General features: G+C 37.6%; 1 protein-coding gene across 7 annotated transcripts in view; it reads right to left on the reverse strand.

The window, feature by feature from the left end:
• EPS8 (epidermal growth factor receptor pathway substrate 8) overlaps window positions 1-14,825 on the reverse strand; it is a 197,366-nt gene that overhangs the window by 14,538 nt on the left and 168,003 nt on the right. For all 7 annotated transcript variants that reach the window (XM_027541429.1, XM_027541433.1, XM_027541426.1 and 4 more), the window contains 3 exons: window positions 13,640-13,773; window positions 10,300-10,399; window positions 8,663-8,806 (listed from right to left, as the gene is read on the reverse strand). In XM_027541429.1, coding sequence (XP_027397230.1) covers window positions 8,663-8,806; window positions 10,300-10,399; window positions 13,640-13,773 — 378 coding nt within the window. The remainder of the gene's footprint in view (window positions 1-8,662; window positions 8,807-10,299; window positions 10,400-13,639; window positions 13,774-14,825) is intronic.

Consider the following 14,825-nt stretch of genomic DNA (forward strand, 5'->3'; position numbering starts at 1 on the left):
GGAAACATTTCTAATATTCGATAATCGAGTACATTATTATTATCATCTACAAAACAACGTTCCTATATTTGGGCCAATAAAATATTTCGAGCAATCAAAATACAGCAAACATCACAGACAAGTAACACTTAGCACACACCAATGTCATCTGATTAATGTATATACAGTGTTCCCTTGACAAAAACGTCATTGGCACACGATTTCATCAAAGGTTAGTGAATTCTCATGTTCGGATTTCAAAAGTGTCAGCATTTAAATGATTGCTTTTAATGCTTAAACAAACCAAAAATTGCTATCAGCTTCTGCATTCCATGATATGATTCATATTTTTCTGCTTTCAAAAAAACAAGAACAGCTCGTGTTTTGCTAGCCATCAAATAATACTGTGAACTGAATACCTGTGTTATTGTCACACTCAAGCCTGCACACAGGCTCGCCAAATTTTCTGTGCCTCATTTCAATCATCTGTCATTGCTACATAATACAACTTTATCAGTATAACCTATCACAGGCTTAAAATATATATATATTATATATATAATATATATATATTTTATATATATATAATATGCAGAGAAACCAAAGGAAAATGTTTCATGAATTAGGTTGTAAATTTTATTTACTTGCATATTTCCCCCTTTCTGTGGTCCTCCTACCTGGCTCATGCTTCCAACCCCTGAAATAAAAAAGGGATGGGGCAGGGAGTGCCTTCCTGAAATCATTACAACCTGTTCCGAAACGAAGGTGGCTTTTCCATGGAAATGGCTAAGTCATCCTCCATGGGAAGGAAAGAGAATCAGGCCTGACTCGTGAAATCACTTTTCTCTCTCTGTGCCCCCATCTTCTCCACTGTCGTCTACTTACCACCCAGTCACTGCTCTTCCCCTGCTTCCCCTAACTGTTTCTTGGTTACTTCTGGTTGGAAGTAGAGAGCTGATGGCCCATCAACTTAATGGAAAGTCTTAGAGAGTAGAACTCTACCCCAAACTTTCTTCTCCTGAACCAAGCGTGCTGAGTCTCCAAACCCAAAAAGAAATCTTGGCCAACTATTCCCATTTTGCCTGGGACCCTCCCAGGGTCAGCACTGAAAGTCCCACATCCCTTCAGAGCCCTCAGTAGTGAGAAGACAGGGATGATGGGTCATCGCGCTGTGGCCCTACTTCTCTCCCATCATCGGCACTTCCTAACTCTTGTCTTTTATCTCCCACAAATATATTTCAAGTTGCACTTAAAACAAAATCTCTCTTGGGTTTTTTTCTCTTTCTCTGAAAGTCAGAATTGCTAGATTCCATGGAACATGTTGGCTTCCCTTCCCAGATGGTGGTAGTGGTAAAGAACCTGCCTGCCACTGCAGGAGAGGTAAGAGACTTGAGTTTGGTTCCTGGGTCGGGAAGATCCCCTGGAGTAGGAAATGGCAACCCACTCCAGTATTCTTGCCTAGAAATATTCCATGAGGAGACTGGCAGACTACAGTCCATGGGGCCACAAAGAGTTGGACACATGATTGAGTGACTGAGCATACATGGAACATGCACTTTCTGTTGATAATTAAGTCTAGTGAGTCACTTTTCTGTAGTCACTAAAGCTAAGTAGAAATTCTCAAGGGTTAAAGAAAGAGATTTGTCAATAAGCTCTTGATTCATGCAAGATACCGCTTCAGAGGGGAAATTATGCAAGCAAGGCCAACAAAGCCATTAAAATTGAACTGTTCTTAAAAATGGATCTACACATTTTTTTTCCCCTCTAAATTTAGTCTCTTTGGCATTCTGCAGTGAAAACTAGGCACAGCTGGAACATTTGGAGGGTGTTAAGTCCAGAGATTGAATCCAAAAAATTACATCAAAAGAGAACTGCCTTGAGGGAATAAATGTGGGTTACCTCTGACAGCTCGCCAAGTAATTGCTATTAGGAAAATGGAGCAAATCACGTCAAATGAGAAAATTTAACATAGGAGATGGAACTACAATAATATCAATTATACTTCACATCAAATATCAGAGAGTGTGAGATAATTAGTTTTTGGCAGTAAAATTACCTGCCCACAAATCAACCAGAGAAAGAGCCTGTAAATATATAATTAATTTCCACCACTATCCAGTCATATAAAACAAATTATATAGATTCACACTATAGTATAAACAGTGTGGAGTATTTCAGTGACGATTTGTATATCCAAGTATTGTGTTTTAAAATACTAAGATAAGGGTTCATCTTATAGTTCATAAAAAATACAACTACAGTTCATTACATGTAAGACTAATTCTTCTTCTAAGTTGCTTTACAAAAGGAAATATATATATATATCATGATTTTTTTTAGCAAGTTGGACTTGTAAACACTTAAAATTTTATAATTTTGTACACATGCATGTTGGGCAGGAATTTCTATATACATGGAAAGAGAGAAAGAGAGTAGGTATTATTCAAATTACTGCAAGAAATATTTGGAAAAATTTCCATGCATGAAGCAGAATAAAAGTATCTAAGACCATCCACCATCCCAGTCTAAAGACCATGCCTCTACTTAATAGATGAATAGAGTGTTCTAAGATTAACTTCAAAAAAAATTTTAAGAACTGAATATTATTAGGATGTTGGTCTGCTGGAATGAATATAAAGACATCTTTAGTAAACTTTTCCTCTCTGCCCAGCAATATCTGAATATCAGGACTGAGCCTGAAAACAGAGCATTTGTAACAGGAGCTGAAATTAGTAGTGCTAGTGGTTTAGTATTCACCTGGAGAAAACATCTCCACTTTTAATTTAGGGCTACTTAAACATGTATATGAGAGGGCAACGGCAACCCACTCCAGTACTCTTGCCTGGAAAATCCCATGGACGGAGGAGCCTGGTAGGCTGCAGTCCATGGGGTCGCGAAGAGTTGGACACGACTGAGTGACTTCACTTTCACTTTTCACTTTCATGCATTGGAGAAGGAAATGGCAACCCACTCCAGTATTCTTGCCTGGAGCATCCCAGGGATGGTGGAGCCTGGTGGGCTGCCGTCTATGGGGTCACACAGAGTCGGACACGACTGAAGTGACTTAGCAGCAGAAAACATGTATATAGAATATAAAAGAATTTTATATCTAGACTGGATTCTCGAGATCATGAAACTTGGCCCCTTCCATTTCACAACTCAGCAAACTGGAGCACAGAAAAATAATATACGAGTAGCTCATGGAGTTCAGTATCAGAAAAACAAACAACCCAATTAAAAAAAACAGGCAGAAGACATAAACAGACATGTTTCCAAAGAAGACACACAGACAAATAAATGCATGAAAAGACGCTCAACATGGCTTATTATTAGAGAAATGCCAATCAAAACTACCATGAGATATCACCTCACACTGATTAGAATGGCCATCAACAAAAAAATCTATAAACAGTAAATGCTGGAGAGGACGTGGAGAAAGGGGAACCCTCTTGCTTCTTTGGTGGGAATGTACATTGATACAGCCACTGGAGAATATGGTGGAGAATAATATGGTGATTCCTTTAAAAACTAGAAATAAAACTATTGTATGACCCAACAATCCCACTACTCGGCATAGACCCTGAGGAGATGCTTTCTTTAAGGTCATACAGCTACTCAGTGGCAGAGCCAGGACTAGAATCCTCTCTACCAGGACCTAGACTGGAGCTGTTTCCATAATACAACATCTCTTCCTCTGCAACAGAGCAGACAGGAAAACTTTCTGTTGAACTTACTGGACCATAATGACCAGACATTCAAAATTACATGCATCTTGGTAGGGTAGCATATCTATAATAATAAGCAGAGACTTAACAATTAATAATAAATAAAAGAGTTCTTCAGTTAAGCCTCTGAGGATACTGGAAATAATAGAAGGGCAGGGGTTGGTTTCAGACTTGGCATTCAACATGAAAATCTATGTCATGGAGATCAGACTTATGGACACAGGGAGAGGGGAGGAGAGGGTGACATGTATGGAGAGAGTAACATGGAAATTTACATTAGCATATGTAAAATAGATAGCCAATGGGAATTTGCTGTATGTCTCATGGAATTCAAACAGGGGCTCTGTATCAACCCAGAGGGGTGGGATGGGGAGGGAGATCGGAGGGAGGTTCAAGAAGGAGGGGACCTATGTATACCTATGGCTGATTCATGTTGAGGTTTGACAGAAAACAACAAAATTCTGTAAAGCAATTATCCTTCAATTAAAAAAAATTTTTTTAAAAATAGAGATATACAGCATGATTAAAAAAACCCTGTGTCAGCAAAAGGGCGATTCTGGTAGACAGACAGTCCAAGTGTAAGACGTCAGGAAGTCAAGTCAGAAGACCTACGGGAAACTTGATGTGGCAAGTAGATGCCAGGAGGGCAGGAAGCATCCTGGAGGTCCATGTGTTGCCTAGCGAAAGTAAGCCAAAGGCCTGGAATGCTTGATGACAGTATTTTCATCAAAAGATAGGTCATTTATGTTCATTTCTCCATCATCTCTCAGGAACATTTACTTCTTTTTCCAAGTGGTTTCATCCAACCTTTTTTTAAATGTCCTGCATCTTTCATAAATTCTTTAATACCTCCCTTCTCTTTCATTTTAAAACTTTGCTGAAGCCATGGGGGAAACACTTTCTGTGGGAACAGCTGTCTTTATAGAGAGCTGTTAAAATTCACTCCAAATGTGAGGATCTTAAGCAGCCTGGACTCGTGGGGACATCAGGTGGCAACTCAACAACTATTTCAGACTGGTGCCAGGTATGAGCATCCCTGCCAACGGCAAACAATCTCTACCCAAAAGTGCATGAGCCACAGGCAACGGCTGCTCCTGTGCCCTCTTCTGGCAACCACCACTAGTTATTGATTGCCCCCAAAATTTGTTTGGGCTTTTCAGGAGCATGACATAGAAAACCTGGACAAACGTTTGGGCCAGCCCACTATGTATCCTTACTTACAAGGAATGTAAGCATATGAGAATAACAGTCCTAACACTGTGCCTTTTAAAAATTCAGTGCCTTGTAGATGCTGCATGGGCTTCCCAGGTGCCTCAGGGGTAAGGACTCCGCCTGCCAACGCAGGAGACTCAGATTTGATCCCTGAGTTGGGAAGGCACGCTGGAGACTGGAAAGGTTACCCACTCCAGTATTCTGGCCTGGAGAATCCCATGGACGGGGGAGCCTGCTGGGCTACTGTCCATGAGATTGCAAAGAGTCAGACGTGACTGAGTGATGAACACTTTCACCTTTCACAGTGAACGCTCTTTGTCTATGCAAAACAGGGTATCAATCTTTTGTAAGCACTATTTCCCATGTCAGTCAAGTATATCAGAGCGTGGGTTATGATTCTAGAGTCCCAGGGCCCCATCCTAGCTTCACGCAGCTGTGTAATTGTGGGCAAGCTCCTTCTCCATACTTAAATTTCCTGATACATAAAATGTGCCTACTTCACAAGTTTGATGTAGGAATTAAATATCCTAGTATTTGTGAGGTCCTTAACGGACATGGCAGATAGCCTGAGCATCTTTCTGTGGTACATTACAGAGATTTAGAATGTTTTCGTTAAGTTTCTTTAAATTTCTGTAAAATTTTGGTATCATTGGATGGATGAGACAGAGAGAAAAGTGTTAGCCACTTCTGAGCAGAGAGAGGGTCACTGCTCCTGATACATGAACACAAAGGGCAAAGCCAGGGGAGATGGCCCGGAGATTTGATTCTGGGCGGCAGGCTTTTATAGAGGATCTGCTCAGTGCTAGGATTTCTGTCTTTCTCTTCATCAAGTGTGAGATGCTGGCACTCAATAAATATTTGCAGGGTGAATGAATGAAAGATGAATAAGACACAGAATCCATTTTTGATATGTGTGTAATCCAGTGGAGTTCTATCAGATTAAGGTGTTAGGATTACTGAAACCAGTAATACGGTGGCATCTTTATGTACTGTCATTCTAAAAACAGCTGCATAATTTTTATTTAGGTACTTGAAAATATCTGGTAACATTTGTAGAGATAAAATAACTGGCAAATATTTCTGAGGCTGTTTTTCTTTTTTTTTACTCTATCTAGTCGCTTTTCTCTGAGTGTGTTACAAATACTTTGAGAATAGGAATTCTTTCAGAGTCATATTTATGCCAGATAGCAGATTTTCAAGCTTGCTTATTAAAATTTTACAAGATTTTGGTGGTTTTGCTGGGATCAGACCAAAGTTTTCAGGAGGTGTTAAAAAAAATAGATTGCTTTTAATACCTTTTAAAAGTGGTGCTTCCAAGCTAAGCACGCACGCACACACACACAGCTTCTATCCACGTTTCTATGTACTTCGCCACATTCAGAGCTATATCCAGAAAATTTCAACAGACAGTCAGATAGTGTTGAAAAGTTTAAAAGGAAAACAGCCCAAATAAGCAATCCCTACAAGTTTCTATTTACATAAAGTAGCCAAGCAAACTCCTGAAACCCATGAGCACTTAAAAAATTTCTTGGTTTTGCCAAAGTTGACAAAAAATATCAGCTGAGCCTCTGTTCAAGGAAGGAGAAATAGATTTTACGTTCTCAGAAAGTACTCTACCTATGATATGTATTCATAGTTTTGGTTCAGGTTTAGACAGAAGCAACCTTTAAACAGAAAGTCAACTTATGGCCCCAGCCAGGAATCTGAACTGAAGAAAAAGACAAGACTGAACAGTAAACAGGAAAGGGTAAGAGAGGTTAAACTCCCCAAGAAATCTCAAGTGGGCAAAAATACTTAGAATTCACGTTTGTATTTGCAAGTTTTAGGTATCTTATTTTATGGGAGTTCGCCATTCCTAGCAACCAAGCACACAAATAAAAACACATTTGGCTAAGTGTTTCTAACACTTTATATATAAAATCTGGGCTTCTGTTCACATATAGCAACCCAGGATATCCTTTGTGAATAGTGCTTCTTATTGTTTACCATGAGTTAAATATTAAAAACAGTGCTTATAACATGTACACACTGCTATATTCAAAATGGATAACCAACAAGGGCCTCCTGTATAGCACAGGGAACTCTGTTCAATGTTATGTGGCAGGTTGGATGGGAGAGGAGCTTGGGAGAGAATGGACACATATATACATGTGGCTGGGTCCCTTCTCTGTCCACCTGAAACTACCACAACATTGTTAATCAGCTCTATCCCAAGACAAACAAAAAAGTTTAAAAATAAAAAAAACAGTTGCTATAGCTCAAAGGGTATACACTCCATCACTGGTTTAGGCATACACTCTAACACTGCTTAAGGCATTCAGTCAAAACCTCTATAGCAAAGAACACAAAGAATTGATATTTGCAAACCAGACAGAAGCCTATATGTGGTCAGGTAATCACATCACAAAATCAGAAAAGCAAGAACTTAGGAAAGAAAAAAGTATTAAGACTCGATTAGAAAATTCACTTCAAAAATCCGTGAGAAACAGAGTAGACCATACCTTGAATAACTCAAACTCCTTCTTTGGCATCAAGAGCTAATGACAAATGATGAACATAAAATAAGTACATGATACATAAGCATAGCAGTCCAGCCCAAACACAAGCACAGCAAACAGGATTCCCACTGCCATCACTTTAAGTTATCAAGATATATAAATTGTAATTCAATTCTTTATTTTAAATGTTTGCTTGATTCTGGAATTCCAGTAAGGTCAAATGTCTCTCCAGATAACTGTGGGACGTGCACTGAGCTTGAATGCTGTGTGAAGCCAGAAGTCCTTACAGAATGATGGTCAAGCACATGACCACAGTTCTAGGCTTGGACAACCTGTGTATTACTAAGCATAGGCATGGAATTTCACTATTTCACTGCATATTCTACATAGTTTCAGCTTCCACTCAAATCTGTGACATTATTATGCAGTCAGATGTGACCTTTTGCTCAAAATTCTGAAAATGAAAAGAATTTTCCCGGGGTCATGGGAAGGTAGTCACCACGGGTTCAAAGACTAAGTGTGGGACAGTCCCTCCATTCCATCTCTGCTGACAGGTCTGACTCTAGACAGCAGGTCACAGATTCAAAAGCACGTGGTGCTGGCCCAAGTCTCACGTGATCAGCAAATGTGAAGAAAGATAATGGTGCTAAAAATTGGGTGGAGGATCTGCCACGTGAAGGCAGTTTTTTAAAAGGGATTAGGATGCGATAGTTGGAAAGCTGAAAGCAACAGACTCTAATCAGTCTATGCAGAGGATGAGAGCAAAGTCTGGAGAAGATGAACTGGCAGACACTCCAACCACTGTGTCAGTGCCATCGTCCATCAGGACCCTCGGGCAGGAGGGCTCTGGGTAAGAGTGAAGAGGCAGAAACACTACTGGGTTGGCCAAAAAGTTTGCTCGAGTTTTTCTGTAACATCTTAAGGAAAAACCCGAATGAACCTTTTGGGCAACCCAATATTTCTCCAAATGTCAAAAATATTATATGGTAGAAAAACAGTATTCAGAGAAACAGTCACTGAGATAAAGATCTTAAGCAATTGCCTGAAGAGGTAAATCAGAAAATATATGTACAATTCTTCCTTATGTCCATAGACACTGTCCCAGCTACCTAGGGAAACAAAGGTATAAATTATACAATCAATGAAGCCTCAAAACGACTAGTACATAAAAAGTGTTTAAGTTCTGTTGAGGGGCAATGAATCTAAAAATTTGAAAAAGTTAAATTTTTGCTCAAAAATCGTAATTACCTGTATGGTATGCGTGTAAGGTGGATCAGCACGTCCTAATCCAGATTCTGGGGGTCTCACAATATCCAAAATGTTATTTGGCACAAATCCAGAGTCTCCACTTGCATTTCGAACTTTCCACCATTGCTTCCTATCATCAAGGATCTGTCATCATGCAAGAAAATAAAGATGTCATTTCTGTACCAAACTAATCTATGAAGGAAGTTCAATCTTTATTCTTAGACCAAGCAAATGGTTTCACTTCTAATACACTGACTCAACCCTAACATACGTGAGTTAAATGATTCTCAGGAATTACACTAAGAATTATAATGACTAATATAGAACAGGTATGGTACCATTCCACCCCAGGTCCATATTGCTTCCCAAGAATGTTTAACTATTTGTGGTATCAGAAGTGTTTAAGACGAGTCACTTGGGAAAGGTCTATTGTTTCCACTGTTAGAACAGACAGGAAATATATTAAAAAACTTCTTTTTACAATAACTATTATGACCTGGCCACATTATATATTAAAAAAGATGATGTCTCAGTTATAACTAAAGAAAGGGATTTTGGTCATGGTGGATTATTCCCTAAACCATTAACACACTCACTGCTGGGTATATTTGTGCAAGCGTACTAAAACAGGAAGGAGGAAATGTTTTCTCTTATTAAAATAAGATGGTGTCCCACTACTGGGAATATACCCTGAGAAAACCATAATTCAAAAAGATGCATGCACCCCAGTGTTCATTGCAGCACCATTAACAATAGCCAGGATACAGAAGCAACCTAAATGTCCACTGAGAGATGAATGGATAAAGAATATGTGGTACGTATATACAACGGAATATTACTTGGCCGTAAGAAGGAATGAAACTGGGTCATTTCTAATGATGCAGATGAACTTAAGAGTCTGTCAAACAGTGAAATAAGTCAGAAAGAGAAAAAATATCATATAGTAATGCATAAATATGGAATCTAGAAGGATGATACTAATGAACTTATTTGCAGGGCAGGAATGGAGATGCAGATGTAGAGAATGGGCATGTGGACACAGCGTGGAAGGGGAGGGTAGGACAAATTGAGAGAGCAGCATTGACACATACACACTACCATGTGTGAAACAGACAACCAGTGGATTACAGATACAGTGTACAGATTACAGTACACTGGGAGCTCAGCTTGGTGCTCTACGATGACCTAGAGGGGTGGGATGGGGCGGTAGGAGGTAGGCTCAAGAGGGAGGAGATATACACACACACACACACACATATAGCTGATTCACTTTGTTGTACAGCAGAAACTAACACAACATTGTAAAGCAATTATATTCCAATTGAAACAAAAACAAAAATTATGGTGCAGCTACATCTGAAGTGATAATCAGCCTTAATTCCAGAAAAAATAAAGTCCAGAAGAAGGAAGAGGGCAAAGTAAGTCAAGAAATCCAACCACGTTCCCCACAAAACAAACACATCAGATACCCCTTCCTAAACAGACACAGGTATCTATAATATGCTGTATCCTTGGAAAGGTAAAATATACCGAAGAATAATTTCTTGACCTCAGCATTTGAGGAAGGTTTAGATATACACTGGAAAAGGAAAACAAGTTGACTTTATTAAGAGTATAAAAAGGTAAAATTCTATTACCTCTAAGATATCATCCTTTTGAACTGAGAGCTCACTGTTGTTTCTTGCCACAAAGTCATACTTGGACTTGGCATATTTCTTGGGTTGTAGATCATAATTTCTACAAAAAGAAAGAAAAAACATGATCACCCCACTAGCTTTTCCTAAGAAAAACGGAAGTAAAATGCTAAGGCAAGCCAATTTCTACCAGAAACCATTTGGACAAGTTATTTAGATAGTACGTATTTTATTATACCTTATAGAATATGAGAACTAAAAGAAACTTTGGCGATTTTACCATTAAAATGAACAAACTATGGCCAGGGTAAAAATAAATAATGCAAAATCACAAAGCTAGTTAGTGCAAAGCCAAATCTAGAATGCAAATCTTTGAATTCTTTGTCCATTAAATCCAATATCCAAAACATTGGATATTGTTTTGTAAACCAACATTTCTACCATGAAAGGGCCAGGATAATGATCAATGTTACCATGTGTCATAAAATTAAGAGAGACTGATGATAATTTCCAATTGTGGTAATTTAAATTATATGTTGATTTCACTGATTCAAGCAATGACTTCAATTCATTAACCAAATATCTATGAAAACGTTATGACTAAGTGTTAATTTTTAGGAAACCTTTGTCTCGTTATCTACATTGCAAAGGAAGGTATGGATTAAGTTCAAGACAAATAAAACTTCTTAATTTGTTAATTAATTTACTATAAACTTATTATAAGAGTAAGAATAGGTATATTTTAAAAAAACTTTATTTTGTATTGGGGTACAGCCAATTAACAATGCTATGTAAAAACAAAAACAACGTTATATATAGTTTTAGGTGAACAGCAAAGGGACTCAAGACATAAATGTACATGTATCCATTCTCCCTCAAACTCCCCTCCTATCCAGGCTGCCACATAGCATCCAGCCGAGTTCAATGAGCTATACAGTAGGTTATTGTTGGTTATCTGTTTCAAATATAGCAGTGCGTACATGTCCATCCCAAACTCCCCAACTATCAAGAACATGTATATTTTTTTAAAAGGAAACTTTCTTTAAAAACCAAACACTTCCTTTAATCATTAAATGATATTTAGCAGATTTAACAAGGTAATTTTAAAATGCTTTTATATAATATAATAAAATGAGACATGTCAACAATATACTAGTATTTTCATTGCAATAATGAAATAAAAACTTTATTTTAAAATTAATTTTACTCCCTAATCTTCTCCTCTATTTACATTCCCACGTTTCCTCATATATTTCTGTAAGAGAAAAAGCAGGAAGGAACTAAAGATGCTTGGTCTTTCTTTCCCTGTGAAGTGGCCATTCAGCTTGTTGCCCACCTAGATCGTCTGTAATACTGAGTCACAGTGGGGCCTGCAGGACAGTCTTTGCTATTTTGTACGTCTTAGAAGTAACTGCCAGCGTGCACTTACAAAGTGCTTTAGAATTTACAAATCTTCATGGTTTATAGTTTCTTGCTCTCTATAGATTAAACACGGGTAAGACACTGACCATAGTCATCAATCTGAAAATCACACTTTGCAATTTTTTAGATGTACCAATGCTTCTTAAGAGATCCAGCATGTATCAAAATGTATGGTCTCTGTTTCTGACTTGAAGTAATAGATACACACCTGATACAGAGTCTGCATATAGAAATACACACCTGATATAGAGCAGACACAGAGAAGGTAATGAGATGAGACTTCTAAAAAAAGCCACGAATTGCTTTTGAATAGCAGCAAACTATAATCCCTCAAAGGTGAGGGCTCTGAATTCAAAAAGTGCTTTCCCTAAAAGGCACTATAATTTCACTGAAGAGTGAATATACTTCATATGCTATTTACTGCATTTCTGGCATGTAGTAAGAGTTTAATAATAATTATAAAAAACAAACTCCAAATCTCTGCATTACATTTCAGACCAGAAAACTTTCAGTTTTTGCAAGAATGATGACAAATTTTCTTAGCAACATCAAAGATCCAGGTGTCTATTAACTATTCAGCTTCTGTTAATAATAAGCCCAGTTGAGAGACTGGACCCCCGAAGATAACTGAGATATTCAGTTTACTCCTTTAAAAAATTCTTTTTCTGGCTAAATATTGACAGTTTTAAGGTCTCTACACTTGAATATCCCTTCACTAATGGAATTTCCTTCACTAATCTGAAATAATTTCTAGAATAATCACAGCTAAGACAGGGGGAAAAAAAAAAGGAAAAGGATAATATTAGGACGAGGAACAAGTTACTCAAGAAGAATTTCAATGAAATAATTTTTAAACTTCAAAACTGATTTTCACCTGTATCTACTAAAAATTGAATCTATAATTAAAACTTCTTTCATATGTTGACATTTTCAAAATGTGTTACTCATTTCTGACTTTTCTTTGTACTCAATTTAATATGTTACTAGTGCCCTTAGAATAATAACTGTATAATTTCCACATCATTTTACTCAAGTATTACCTCTGTTATCACTCCTGGCAAAAAAAAAAAAAAAAAATTAAACCTCACCTTGTCTAGATTCTATTAAGGAAAAACATATACTGAAATATTAAGGGTGTCTAACACTCATAGTAAGAGATGCTTTGAGATAGGAAAGTACTGCGGCCAGCTCTCTACCCCACTTCATCTGAATGATCATTCTCCTACACCTTTGTTATCAATATTTCACCTTTTCCCTTCTCTTATGTACATGGGTTGTCTCCATATAAACCTCACATACAGTTTACCTTGGAAATAAGATTTAAAAAGTGAACCTATTTCAATGCAATTTGTTTCTTTCCCATCTTAATTCTCCATTTTTTCCTACACTGAATTTTTTGAGAGAGTAAATATGGGAAAATAAATGAAGTATGAAACTGAAAAGTAAAAATGAAATACAGAATGAAATGGTAAAGTGGTAAATAAGGCATTGATTCTATTTAAATATTCAGTTTATATTTAGTTTAAATACTTCTATCTAAAGGAAGGTTTGTTTGTTTTTGCTGGGAGAGACAAAGATAGAAATTATTTCTTTTAAAAGTTACAGAGCTGGAAAGATCCTTAGAGACCATCTGGTACACACTAGAGAGTTTCAAAACAATTCTTCTTAATTCACAGATTCTGTCAGAAGCATCTTTTAAAACATGGAAAGTCATCCAATGGCATTTGCGCTGTTAGAATTATAGACTGGAGACCTTGCTCACCAAAGTCAGCTCTACAAAGGAACATCTGAAACTTTAACAGATAATTACTAGATGGAAAGTTTAAAGAAGTAGTGAACAATGCAGACACTGGCACCTCTATCTGTGTCAAACCAGAGATAATCATCTACAGCTCTCCAAATGAGGCTAATGAAAAGTTACCTATCTACATGGCGAAGAGGAGTCGGCTTAAAAGCAACAGCAGCCTCCCCTTGGTCCGAATGGGGCCCTCTTCCATAAATGTTATTGAATGCCGTGTACCCATCAGCTGAAGGATACTCTGATACACTGGAGTGCTGAAAGACAAAGCAGGGAAAGTTAAAAAAATCACCAAAACTATTTGAATGAGCACTGGCATCAGTTAGCAAGAACCACCTACTACACTGTGACCAGTTTCATTTTCAAGTGATTGACTATTACATGTTAATGTATTATGAAATGGGAGGGTGATACATTTTTGGCAAAGGCCTACTTATAATAAAAAAGGTAATCAGTGCAAAGACTAAATCTTAATTCCAGAAATAACCACGTATAAAAACAAGAAATTCTTTCCTCTGTGTGAGTGGCTCAGTTGTGTCTGACTCTTTGTGACCCCATGGACTGTAGCCTCCCAGGCTCCTCTGCCCATGGAATTTTCCAGGCAATAATACTAGAGTGGGTTGCCATTTCCTATTCCAGGGGATCTTCCCCACCCAGGGATCAAACCCACATCTCTTGCATTGGCAGGTGGATTCTTTACCACTGAGCCACCTGGGAAGCCTTCTTTTCTCTGAAATTTCAATAACTTGAAATTTGATTTCAGTATTAGGCAGAGTTTAACAGCTTGTATAAAATAAACCTGATTGAAAAACAACAAAAATAAAACTCTGAATCTTTGCTTTGTATGTTTAAGAAACAAACCTTTAACACCCTACCAAAGGAAATACTATTGCAAGAAAATTATCTGAACTCTACACATTAAAATTATCCTACTCTCTCTTTATTCTTATTTTTAAATGTACATGGACAGTATGTTGTTCTTAAAAAATGGAAACACTATTATTAGATTTACTGTTAACAGAAACACAGAAAAACATTGATCTTGACAGCCAGGAGTACAGGATAAGAAAATGCTGAAGTCATTTCTTTTGTTAACACAATGCAGATGTGAGCCTACTGGGCTACTAAAAGGGAGAACCATTATCTATGGGTCCCATTAAGCAGCATAGCTTTAAAGATATGTGGCCAAAAAAAAAAAAAAAAAAAAGGCAAACAAAAAAGCTCATCTAAGGATTCTTGTATTGTTTCCTTATATACAATGAATTGTGATAGCTAGTCCCAGGTGGCACCAGTGGTAAAGAACCTGCCT

The sequence above is a fragment of the Bos indicus x Bos taurus genome, chromosome 5 (genome assembly GCF_003369695.1).
Source record: "Bos indicus x Bos taurus breed Angus x Brahman F1 hybrid chromosome 5, Bos_hybrid_MaternalHap_v2.0, whole genome shotgun sequence".
Lineage (NCBI taxonomy): Eukaryota > Metazoa > Chordata > Mammalia > Artiodactyla > Bovidae > Bos > Bos indicus x Bos taurus.